General features: G+C 49.3%; 2 protein-coding genes across 5 annotated transcripts in view; one reads left to right on the top strand and one right to left on the bottom strand.

Annotated features, from left to right (window-relative positions):
• Window positions 1-795: 795 nt before the first annotated feature.
• LOC102487026 (keratin-associated protein 12-1-like) lies at window positions 796-1,140 on the bottom strand. Its single transcript, XM_006169464.1, has one exon. It carries the CDS (start codon window positions 1,138-1,140, stop codon window positions 796-798), a length of 345 nt encoding a protein of 114 aa, XP_006169526.1.
• Window positions 1,141-12,343: 11,203 nt separating this feature from the next.
• Window positions 12,344-12,655, top strand: part of LOC102494651 (keratin-associated protein 10-12) — a 6,213-nt gene continuing 5,901 nt past the window's right edge. The window contains exons 1-2 of one of the 4 annotated variants that reach the window (XM_027768642.1): window positions 12,344-12,383; window positions 12,432-12,655. The exon at window positions 12,432-12,655 is cut by the window's right edge and continues 573 nt beyond it. In XM_027768642.1, the coding sequence (XP_027624443.1) occupies window positions 12,344-12,383; window positions 12,432-12,655 (264 nt within the window). The other 3 variants (XM_014584526.1, XM_027768641.1, XM_027768640.1) reach the window with 3 other exon arrangements.

Below are 12,655 nucleotides of genomic sequence, written 5' to 3' on the forward strand. Positions count from 1 at the left end.
AAAAAACCCGACTTGGCTCGCCTCTGTTTTTTAACAGGAACAGAATAAGGAGCGTTCAGTTCTGACAGTGGCTGCCCCAGGAGTTAGTGGCAAGCTATTGGTGATGCTCGAGTTTCTAAACCAGGTAGCAGGTCCAGATGGGTTTGTTACATTAAATTGTCAACCTGAAAGCCAAGGCCAAAAGCCACCTTGCTAGGCCTAACTCTCCACAACTTAGGAAACAAGATATCCCCAAGAAGATAGAACCCAGTCGTCAGTGCTGGGAGCGTCTGCCGTGTATGCAGTACAGAGCTGGGACAGGAACCAGCAGCTGATGGGGAAGCTGGACCACACGACCAAAAGCCAAGCAGTCCCTGACTGTGACCAAGTGCACCGAGGTCCATGGAGGCAGCTGAGGCATCTCAGGTCACTCCCTCTACCCAGGACTACACTTCGCCCATGAGCTACTATTGAAAAGGCTCACTGAGAAGAGTTTAGCCTTCAATCCCTGGCAAGTGAAAAATAGACGTCAGAGCAGCATGCAAATAAAAAGACCCGCAATGCAGAGCTGCATTGGAAAGCAAATTTATTGGGCTCACATGGGCTCTGGCTTCCTGCTGGAGTCACAGAAGGACCCTAGGAGGCAGGACTTCCTGGCAGTGGGCAGGGTCAGGGGAATCCAATCACTTTTCCACTCTCACTGCAGAGAGCTAGAAAAGTATGTTTATCCCCTGTCCTGCACAGATCCTGGAGCCCACCAAGCCTTCGTTCTGAGAGGGGCACAGGTGTGGGTCTTCTGCACCTGGGAGATGGTGCTCAGCAGCAGGTGGGGCTGCCACAGGAGATGGGTCTGCAGACCAGGGTGGGGCAGGAGGGCCGGCAGCAGCTAGAGGACTGGCAGGAGGGGACCACGCACAGGACGGGCCTGCAGCTCACAGAGGGCTGGCAGCTCGCGGGCACACACACAGAGGACTGGCAGGAGGGGGCCGTGCACACCACAGGCCTGCAGCTCACAGGAATGCACACAGAGGTCTGGCATCTCATGGGCACACACACAGCAGGCTTGCAGCTCGTGGTCACAGGCACGCAGCAGGCTGCCTGGCAGGGGCTGGGCACGCAGCAGGCTGGCTGGCAGCCCGAGGAGCAGCTGGTGTGGCACATGGTGACGAGTGGCTGGGCTGGTGCTGTGATGTCTGGAGACTGCTGTCCTGGGGCAGCCTTTATACCTGGGCCCCAGAGTCCGGACACCACAGCAGCAGAGCTGTTGTCTTCCTTGTTTTTACTTCCTGCAGGCTGTCTCTAAAGCTCAGTTTTGAGCTGCACATGTTTGTTTGTTGTTTGGGCCTGAGCTTCATGTCTAATTGTACCCTCCCCAGGATCTGGTTATACTTGGAACTGCCTGCATTTACTAGTGACAGGCAGGTGGTTCATTTCCAGCTATCTCTCCACGATGGTTCCACACTAAGATTGAGATCAGTGGGACCCAGACAGCCTCCCCAAACCACACCCTCTGCGGCATGGACTGGGAGCCTTTAGGAAGAGACAAGAACTGACACTGAGAACGCTGGTGGTATAAAACTTGTATTCCTGTTAGAAGTTGGAGAAAATCTGTGAAACACCCATTTTCAGGCCATGGTCAATAAGCAGTGCAGGCTGTGACTCCTGGGAGGACAGGAACCTGCAAGATGAACTCTACTTTTTACCAGCCTGCTGCCTGGGTCAGCGTGCCAAATGCAGCGCCTGCAGCTGGAGTCCGAGAGGACATGGTGGCCCGGTGTTTGCTACAGCAGCAGAAGTGGGTGGTTAGCAGCTAAAGCACCCGGAACCTGAGGAGTAGAGGGCCCAAGGGGACAGATCTGGGCAGGCGTCACGCGTGTGAGCATCCCCCGAACAGGGCTGGGTTTAAGGAATGGGTCAGAGTCATACGTGCTCACGGCAAGAGCAGCGCAGACATACCAGAGAGAAGCTCCTCCAGGACGGGGAGTGGAACTCCTCAGCATGTCAGTAAAGCTCCACCATCCAGCCAAGGAGGAGGACTGCAGCCCAGAGTGAGACCCACTGCAGAGTCCCCTGACAAAGCCAAAGCCAACTCACAATAACATTTCTTTCTTTCTCTCTTTCTTTCTTTCTTTCTTTCTTTCTTTCTTTCTTTCTTTCTTTCTTTCTTTCTTTCTTTCTTCTTTCTTTCTTTCTTTTTTGTTAAGGATTTTGCCACTGGGCATGTGCACTCACCAGAGAGACAGAGGGAGACATTGAGAGGGAAAGTGAGAAATCACCCTCCAGCAGGGATGACTATGCCACAGTCCCTCTTCCTCCATTCTCCTCCTGGGGTTTTGGGTACACATGCCTGGGCATGATTTTTCAATCTCCCAGGTCTGGGACTTGAACCACTGCCATGTGGGAGTCCAGCATCTTAACCACCACACCACCTGCTGGCCCCACAATGACATTAATAAGGAGGACAGTTAGTAGGTTGAATCCCACCACATTACAGAAATACTTTAGATATTCTGCAGATTCAGCTTAACAAAGAATAAAACCAAGCCTGCCCAAGCCCAAGGTGATCAACAACTAGTAACTGTCTGCTGCAATGGGAAGCAGTAGTCAGACAAAGAATAGAAACCAGTCTCCAAACGCATCATTGTCAACTCCAACATACGCTCGAAATAATCAGACATGAAAATACTAAGGAAAATATAATTCATTGTTAAGAAAGATTGGAAGAAAAGCATAAAAGCATGAAAAGCACCTGTGGTTACCAGAGGCAGTGTGGGACGAGGGTGAGAAATGGGGGAGGGGGAGATCGAGGGAAAAAATAAAAAAAGTCAACAAACGAAAAATGAAAAATTATCTGTGGTTGACAATGCATGTGGTAATTTCTTTGACTGGACTAACATACAGTGTATTCAACAGTGATTGAGTGTAAAAATAAGAGAAAAATAAAGTAAAGCAATTGGTTAAAAAAAAAGAAAGAAAAAAAATAAACCAATCTAGAGGTGGCTCAGATATTGAGCTTGGCAAAAAATGACTCTAAGTAGCCTTTATAAATATGTTCAAGGGGCCAGCAGGTAGCGTGGTGGTTAAGGCACTGGACTCCCACATGATTGACCACAGTTCAAGTCCTAGACCCGGCAGCTTGAAAAGCACACCAGCACATGTGTGCGTGCCTAAAATCCTGAGTGGAGAATGGAGGAGAAGGGATTGAGGTGTGACCAACCCCTCTGGGAGGGGGGGGGTGATATCTCACTTGTCCTCTCTCTGTCTCTCTCTGACAAACACACCCACCCTATGGCAATAAATAAATATTAATTAATTAATATGTTCAAAGAATGAAAAGAAAAATGTGTTCAAAAAATTAAAGGAAAGGGGTCCAGCAGATGGCATAATGGTTGCGTTGCTTAACTCCCACATAGCAGACGCAGTTTGGGTCCTGGAACCAGCAGCTTGAAACTCACGCCAGGTGCTTTTGCGTGCGTGCTCAAGATCCCAAGAGGAGGATGAATGGGAGGGGATTGCAGTGTGGCCATTCCCCCGGGGGTGGGGGGGTGATTCTCACTTTCTGTCTCTCTGTCTCTGTCCGGCGAGTGTACGAGCCCTACAGCAAAAATCTCTCTCAAAAAAGAAAGAAAGAAAAGAAAGGAAAATATTTTCTTCACAAGTGAATAAAGAATCTCAGCAGAGAAATGGAAAGTGTTTTGGAATGAGAATGCAAGAACAGAAAAGTGCCAAGGCTGAAATTTTAAAACACACTGCATGGGTCTCCCAGCAGGCGGGAGGCAGAAGAGCCAGTTGGCTCGAAGACCTGTTAGGAAATTAGCCCTAAGAAGAAGAGGTGGTAAAAGAATTCAGGAAAATGAGAGGAGCCCGTGAGACAATGTCAGATCAGGAGACATACGGATATATGAAGCATCGGATTCAGAGGTAGGAGAGACGGATACTAAACAATAAAGATATTTTAAAGGAATAATGACCAGGGCCAACAGGTGGCATAGTGGTTAAGGTGCTGGACCTCCACATGGCTGACCGCAATTCAAATCTCTGATCTGGCAGCTTGAAATTCACACCTGGCATTTGTGCATGTGTGCTCAAACTCCCAAGAGGAGAATGAAGGAGAAGGGACTGTGGCATGGCCACCGTGCTGGGGGGTAATTTTTCACTTTCTCTGTCTCCAGTGAGTGCACACACCTTATAGCAAAAAAATCTCTCAAAAAAAAAGAAAGAAAAAGAAAGGAAAGAAAGAAAGACAGAAAGAAAGAAAGAAAGAAAGAAAGAAAGAAAGAAAGAAAGAAAGAAAGAAAGAAAGAAAGAAAGAAAGGAGAAAGAAAGAAAGGAGAAAGAAAAAATAAAGAAAAAGAAAGGACAAAATTTGCTGGATATGACTTAAAAAGGCAAACAAACAAACTTAGAGAAAGGGCTGACCCTGTGCACTCACCTACTCACCCACTGGCTGGCAGGGTCGCTCCCATCCTATGGCCACAGGCTGGCTCTGGGTCCCCGATGTTTCTAAGTTCATGATTCAGTCTCTGAGACGCACAGTGCTCTTCAGCCTCAGAGGGGCCTTCACTAATGTGGTGTCTGACTCATCCCAGGGCTTCCTGGGAAGTCCCCTCTGTCCACCATCAGGGGTCCCAGAAGGACCCACATGGATGCAGAGGGAACATCCTCATCCCCACTGGGCACAGCCTAGGGCAGGAGCAGTGCTGCCCAGAGAGAGGCCACCTCTGTTCCAAGCCACACCAGGGAGGAAGGCTCTGAGGCCGATGAGCACCAAGCACAGGAGCTGGGACCCAGAGGACCCTTCACCCACACTTGCCCACTGGTCCCCAGTCGGGGGTGTGCTGGGACTCATGCAGTCCCTTGCTGCTGCGTACCTCCCCTCGCCTCTGCAGCAGCCAGCTGGGCTGCTCAGAGCCTTGCCTGAGAAGAGTCAGTTGTGAGCACCTCAACCCCTGGCTCCAGGATTGGTGCCCCCAGCTGCACTTGCAGAGGGCATGTCCTGAAGTCATTTAGAGCTACCAGTATCCAGGTGACAACTCTGATGTGTGACATTCAAAAATCCACTGTGTTCATACCCTGAGCCAGATTCTCCTGAGGCCCCACATGGTGATACTTCGATCCATCAGCTTATTTTTCTTATCTGTCCAAGTTGATAGGGGCTGCTGAGCCCCAGAGCCAAAATACCCTGATATGGCCCAACAGTCGTGACCATGGATTCACGAGCAGAACCAAGACGCCCAAGTTCCTGCAGGCACAGGTGGTGTAAGCGAGCACCCACACCAGCCCCTAGCAGATCAGAGCTAGGGGTACCAACCATCCTAAGTACTGGCCAGAAAGCCCCCAGAAGATGCTCTTCACAGCACCTGGCAAATTTTCCTTTTTGCAATAATAGCAACCACTCCATGATCCGGAGCCCAGAGCCTGCTCGCCTCACTTGGGGAGACTGTGTCAATGGTTGAGTTTCCAAATCAACTGGGGGCACCTAGGGACCAGGTGTGACTGTGCTTGTGTGGACACCAGAAGCACACTCATAACGGGCCCAAGAATATCCATGAGGTGGGCACCTGCCTCCACTGTCAATCCTCCCTCATCCACCCAAGGCCCCGTTTCCAGAAATCTCACTCAAAATTCTGCCCTCTATCATTTTGTAACGCTTTTAGGCTTTCCAGCCACCAGAATTATGAGTCGAACAAACCTCTAGTTTTATAAATTCCTAGTCTCAGGTATTTGTTAGCAACACAAGAGTAGACTAAGATATGATGCTCAAAAAAGAATGCAAAAAACATTCTACTGAAATTGCAAAATGTCAAACATAACAACTGATTCTCAAAACCGTCCAGAGAATAGAGTAAATAAAAAAGTCCCTTACAAAGAAACAAAAACCAGACTGGCATCAGACTTCTCATTAACAACACTGACTGCTACAAACTCACACAACAATGCTCACATCATCCTGGTGATCAAAATTCAGCCTCTGCTTCCCAATACGCTCATGCTACAAACACACAGGTTAAGCAGGAAAACTCGTCCTCGGTCCTTAAGATAAGCAACAAACATGATAGCAAATTACTAGTAACAGAACGGTTAAGTAACCATGTGTGTTTTCCTAAAACAAAAACATAAGTAGCATGTATTTAATCTTCTATGTGGTCATCCACTTCTGAACATTTTTTTTAAACAGGAGAAATATTTTCTCAAATTGAATTTGACCTAGATGTCAAGTATGTAGAACATAAAAATGTGACTTCTGTAATTGAAAGTGGGATGGAGAATTCAGAGAAATGTAAATTTGTTCCCTCTCCCTCTTCTCCTCCCTCTCTCTCTCTTTTACCATCCCTCTCCTCCCATCCCTTGTCTCTCCCACCTCTTTCTCTTTCACACTCTCTCTCTCAATATCTGAAGTGTCTTCTCAGAACATGATTTTAAAACCTTGTCACTTTGAGGGCCAGTCGGTGCCATCGAGGTGGAGAAGCTGGATTCCACATGGCTGACTACAATTTGAATCCCAGACCCGACGGTTTGAAAATTATACAGGGTCTGTGTGCGTGTATGCCCAGAATTCCCAAGAGGAGACTGGAAGAGTAAGGGATTGCTACATGGCCATCCCCCCAGGGGGTGATTTCTCACTTTATCACTCTCTCTCTCTCACTCTGGCAAGTGCACACGCCTTATTGTAAACTTAAAAACAAATAAAAAAATCTTGTCGCTTTGAGCCCCACCTATCTCTAAGCTTCCAGAGCTCATGGCAGTGGCATGTACACCATTGAGACCAGGGAGCAGAGGCCGGCCTGACGTCTGTAATGTTCAAAGCTGTTCATACAGTATAGTAAACCAGCCATTACGTACAGCCGACTCTCTCCATAACTTGATCTTCTCCGGAATTCTTAATCCACGTTAACACACTAAAACCCTAAGAACTGAAAGACATCACACCAGGGACCTGTTCATCCATATTGTACAACTGTAAAAATGCACAAGAGGATGTCACATATTGACATGATTCAATTCCTCAGGAAGACAGATTATAAACATATAAGCACCATGCAACAGAGTCTCCCTCTCCCAAAATGAAGTACACATAGAATTGTAGTGAGAAATAATAGTTGAACACTTTAATACTTCATTATTTTTAAAGAATTACTTTTAACTTTATTTATCATTTATTTATTTTAATTTGATCAGAGAGCGATAGGGTGAGAGAGAAAGTGAGAAAGCAAGCCTCCAGTTCTGAGACTCGAACCGTGGTTGGCCATGTGGGAGTCCGGTGCCCTTAACCACCAAGCTGCCTGCCAGCCCCAAACACTTTAATACTTTAATAAAATAGACTTTAATACTCCATTTTCGATAATGGACAGAGCATCTAGACAACATCCAGGTCAACAAGGGAAGAGACAACTGAGCACTGTAAATCAGACACATGGAGAACATTCCAGCAAACAGCAGAACAGACTTTCTTCTAAGTGTGCGTGGAATAGAGGATAGACCATATGTTGTGTGACAAAACAAGCCTAGATATATTTTGTAATGAAATCATGCAAAAGCTCTTTCTAACCATAGAATGATTTTTTTAATTGAGATAAAATTCACAAAATATTAAATACATCATAAAATGGCAAATTTTAAGTTATGTATCTTTTACCACAATAAAAGAACATTTAAAGACAGCCAAATGGAAGAATATATTACTTTGATACATATGTATTGATAAAATAATAATAACAATTAGTGAGTGCTCATTTTTAAAAAAAATAATATCCAGGTGACTGCAGGTGCCTGGTCTCATCTCATCTCAGGAAGAGGCTGAAGCAGAATGAAGGGAAAGAGCCATTGCTGCATGTGTAGACCTTGCCACGTGTGCAGAGCTCAGCATGCAGAGCTCGCCGTACATGCAGAACACACACGTGTGCACCCCACACTGTGCATGCAGAGCTTGCTGTGTATGTAGACCGCATTACGGGTGCAGACCATGCTGCGTGTGCAGACCGCAATGTACATGCAGAGCTCACTATGCATGCAGACCACACTGCGTGTGCAGAACTTGCTGCGGATGCAGAGCTCACTGTATGTACAGCCTGCACTGCATGTGCACACCTTGTGTGTGCAGAGCTCACTGTGGATGCGGACCGCACTGTGCGTGCAGACCTCACTGTGTATGCAGATCTTGCTGTGCATGCAGAGCTCACTACATGTGCAGACCGCATTGCATGTGCAGACCTCATAGCGTGTGCAGAGCAAGCTCACTGCTCGTGGGCTGGGCAGACTGGGGCAGGGCATACTCAGGACAAGGTGAGCTGCCCTGCTTCTCGGCTCTCAACCCAGGCCCTGACCTGCAGCCTCTTCTACAGGAGGTGACTGGGAGCATCCTTTAGTAGTCTGTGGAATGCCTGCAGGCCAGGGGACCTAGAGAGAAAAGACATGGGGAGAGGAGGGACAGCTGGGGACAGAGAAGCTGGGGTGAGGACAGTCACTTACTTTTGGCATGAGTAATTCTAGCACCCCTTACACCCACAAAGAAATTTGAACAAACACTGAGTGGTCTAGCAGCTCAAGGCCATGTGTCCTGGGCCAGCCAAGATCTGCTCAGGAAAATGTGAGGCTACAGAAAGCAATTCCTGCTTCTTCCAGCCACAGTTGGATGACAGGACCCTGCCCCCACCCCACGTGCCCCCTCTTGCCTTACAGCAGTCACTTGGGAAACTCACAAGGATATATCTTTTCTGTCCCTTCAAGATGGAGCTCCTAATGCCCAGGAGTGTTCTCAAGGACCTGGGGGCTAGCCTCCAAAAGGCCATCCAGTTATCAGTCTCCATGGGAAGGCAGCGGCTCAGCTTCAGTAAGCCTCGGGTGGCAAACCCCTATCACCTTTCGGGACTAGCAGATTCCCAGCTTCTGTGTGAGTCCAGCTGAGCCCACCCTGCTCCCTGTGCTGTCCTGTGCAATGTCAGTACCTGCACACCTCAGGCCAGCTCGGTCCTGGGCTCAAGTCCCCCACTCCATAGCAGCAGTGTGAGAGCGATCTGCTCTTACTGCCTCTGGAGAGTGCTGGCCAGCAGCTCCTCAGCTCAGAGACAAGGGGCTCCCAGGGGATCAGCACCTCCCTTTTCATTGGTGCTGTCTTGGGCCACGACCAGTGCTGTGCTTTGAATGTGTCCCCTCCAAAATCTCCCATGTGGTCATATTAAAAGATGGGGGCTTTGGGAATTGAGTAAATGGGCTTTTACTAGCTCTTTATGGAAGGGCCAGAGGGAACTAGCATTGGCCCTTTTTACCCTTCTACCTTCCACCATGTGAGGGTGCAGCAACAGGGCACCTTCTAAGAGGCAGGGAGCAGCCCTCACCAGAAACCAGAACTGCTGGTGCCTTGACCTGGACTTCTCAGCCCTCCAGAACCATGAGAAGCAAATTTCTGCTCTTTATACATTACCAGTCTCGGGTATTTTGTGACAGCAGCACAAATGACTAATGTCATCAGCAATGCCAACTGTTGCCCCTCACCAGACTCCTGCCATGGGGCTCCTGCCATAGGGCTCCTGCCTACCTACCTGGGAGCACTCCCGGCAGGTCCAAGAGATACCCTAGCGCCAGATCCAAGGGGCCCTCTGATGCCACCACACTTCGCCCTCCTCCTTGGCCCTCTGCCTGCTTGGGACGCCAACCCTTAGTCCTGCTGCCCCCTGTGCTGCCACCAAGAAGTAGTGCCTCCTCTCTTCATCCTCTTGCCACCTCTTACTGGCGTCCCGCATGGTGCCTCTCCCACTTCTGCCTCACCTCTTCCATCCGTTTCAAAGCTCCCCTGCAAATCTCATTTCATATCTCACTTATAGGTGTTTAATTCACATGTTCCCAAATCCTCCTAAGGGTCACTCTTTATTAATCAAATAAAATAGCAAAAGGCAGCCCCCAGACTGTGGGGGTCCCAGCTCTCAGCTCCTGCAGCTTCCAGAGCTCATCTGCTCTTGGTCTCATCTCCACGCTCACTCCCACTGCACTGGCACAGTACTCTCCCCTCCGGTCTGCAAGTGCCACCATATCTTCCTCCTCCCCAGCGCGGAACAGGCACTTGGGCCTCAGTCTCCTAAAGCACCTTTTCTCAGGCTTTTCTACTGAAAGGCTGAGGCAGGGGAGGCAAGATTAGGGCACAACGCAGCAAAAAAATACCCGCCCACGAGCAGAGCTTCATCGTCAGTCCTTCCTTACCCTACCTCCTTTCTCTTGCCACACCGCAACATGGTTCATATGCCTTTGGGGTTACCGAGACCCCCAGTCACCTAAGACTCCCTTCTTCTCCTAGCCCTGGCCATTATGGTATGCAAGTCCATGAAGCTTAGGAGAGCCAGGTACTAGATACTCAGAACTTTTGCCAGCAAGTTGTGAAAATACTCATATTTGAAATCAACCATGGTGGGGATGTTTACAACAGAGGCCTACGAGCACTGCATTTCCTTTCATTCCCTGGTGGTGGGGATATTTACACCAGTGATATGGGCAAGCACTGAAATCCAGGGCCTTTCATTTCCTCATAGTGAGGATATCTACGCCACGGACACGAGTAAGCACCACACCCCAGGGCCGTTCATTTCCGAGAGCTATTTCTCCAGCACACCTTCTGGCCACTGGACTACCTAGGCCTGTCAGGTGGAGCTAAGAAGCTTTCCCTGCTCAGGCCCCTCCCAGCTGAACCATCCTAGGGGCCCTAGAGTTCTCCACAAAGGCAAAGTACAAAGTGCTTTTCTTAAATTTCAAAACAATTCACTGCCCTAGGGGAAATCTTCCAGCCTCCCTGAACCCCCTGACTGAGCCAGTCTCCCATCACCAAACACTGTCCCACATTCCTGCATGTAAATAAATCCACATCCTCTTGTTTTAGACAGAAGAAGCTCTTTTTTGGAGCCAGACCCAGCTCTGCAAGCACCTACCACCCATGAAGGGCTTCAAAAAGTTCACAGAAAGATGGAATTAAAGTATGAGTTTAGGGGCCAGCAGGTGGCATGGTGGTTAAGGCATTGGACTCTTGTGTGGCCGTCATGTTTCCAGTCCCAGAGCTGGCAGCTTTAAACTCACACCTGGCGCACGAGTGCCAAATCCCATGAGGAAAATGGAGAAGGGGTTGTGGATGGCCATCCCCCCAGGAGGTGATTTCTCACTTTTCCTCTCTCTGTCTCTGTCTCTCTGGCGACAGCATGCACCCTATGATAAAATTTTTTTTTTTGAGAGGTTTTCACTATAGGGCGTGTGCGCTCACCAGACAGACAGAGAGAGACATAGAGACAGAAAGCGAGAAATCACCCCCCGGGGGGATGGTCACGCCGCAATCCCTTCTCCTCCATTCTCCTCTCGGGATCTTGGGCACGCATGCACACGCACCCGGCATGAGTTTTAAGCCACCAGGTCCGGGACGTGAACCGCGGTCGACTACGTGGGAGTCCAGCGACATAGCCATTACGCTAACTGCTGGTTCCCGATAAAAAAATTTTTAATAAAATAAAAATAAATTATAGGTTTATTTTGGTACAAATAATTTTGAAATCCATGCACTGGGCATGAGCTTTATACAGGTCCCTCTTCCACGCGAATCCCACACCGCCATCTGAATCATGCCCCATCCTAGCCTCCAGACACCTCTGATGGGGAATCCAGGGCTTTCAATCTGACCTTCTATATCTCTTTGCTCTCCTGCCAGGAGAGTTGAGCAGTGAAGAATCCAGACCCACCAGGGTTCTGATCCAGCTCTGCTGCCTGCTAGTGTAAGCTCTCATGCAAGGGCCTAACTGTGCCTCAGTTTCCTCATCTGTAAAGTGAAAATAAACAACTACTGCTTCACAGGCTGTTGTTAGGGGCACAGCGTTAACATTTGTAAGCTTGCTCGGAATGGTTTCTAGCAGGTAGAGAGACTGCACACGTACGTGTGTTAGAATAAAAGGAAATAAGCCACTTGCTGGTCCATGGATTCAGAGGGAAATTCTCACCCCAAAATAAAGAGCATATAAAAGAAGAAACACTCTATGACCCAGCTGAGAGAAGTTTGGGAAAATGATAGCAAGAAAGTGCAGAGATGACCAGGTGGGGCTGGCCAGGAGCTCCTGACCTGTGGTGGTCAGGTTTGGCTCCAGCTGGGTGGATGCCTCCACCGTGCAATCACACCCCAGCTCTAGGAACCCATCAGCTCCAGCCTCTCTGGAGTTTTATAAAAAAGTCACAGGGTCCTGTTGAGTTGCTCCAAACATCAACAAGGAAAAAGGCTGGGGCCTCTGGAGAAGGACACACAACCTCAGGAGGTATAAAAGCCCCATTCATCCAGAGCACCTCACACCCTCACACACTCACTTACTCACTCACACCCTCCTCCCTCTCCAGCTCAACCACCTACATGGCCGCCTCCACCATGTCCGTCTGCTCCAGCGACCTGAGCTACGGCAGCCGGGTCTGCCTGCCTGGTTCCGCTGAGTCCTGCACAGGCTCCTCCTGGGAGGTGGACGACTGCCCAGAGAGCTGCTGCGAGCCCCCCTGCTGCACCCCCAGCTGCTGTGAGCTTTCCTGCTGTACCCCCAGCTGCTGTGCCCCGGCCCCCTGCCTGACCCTCGTCTGCACCCCAGTGAGCTGTGTGTGCAGCCCCTGCTGCCAGGCAACCTGTGAGCCCAGCCCCTGCCAGTCCTGCACTCCCTCGTGCTGCCAGCACTCT

This window comes from Tupaia chinensis, unplaced genomic scaffold (genome assembly GCF_000334495.1).
Source record: "Tupaia chinensis unplaced genomic scaffold, TupChi_1.0 Scaffold147038_1, whole genome shotgun sequence".
Taxonomy (NCBI): Eukaryota; Metazoa; Chordata; class Mammalia; order Scandentia; family Tupaiidae; genus Tupaia; species Tupaia belangeri.

Bases quoted from the DNA above. Each gene is read 5' to 3' on its own strand.
- LOC102487026 (XM_006169464.1), bottom strand. From the start codon at position 1,140: ATGTGCCACACCAGCTGCTCCTCGGGCTGCCAGCCAGCCTGCTGCGTG.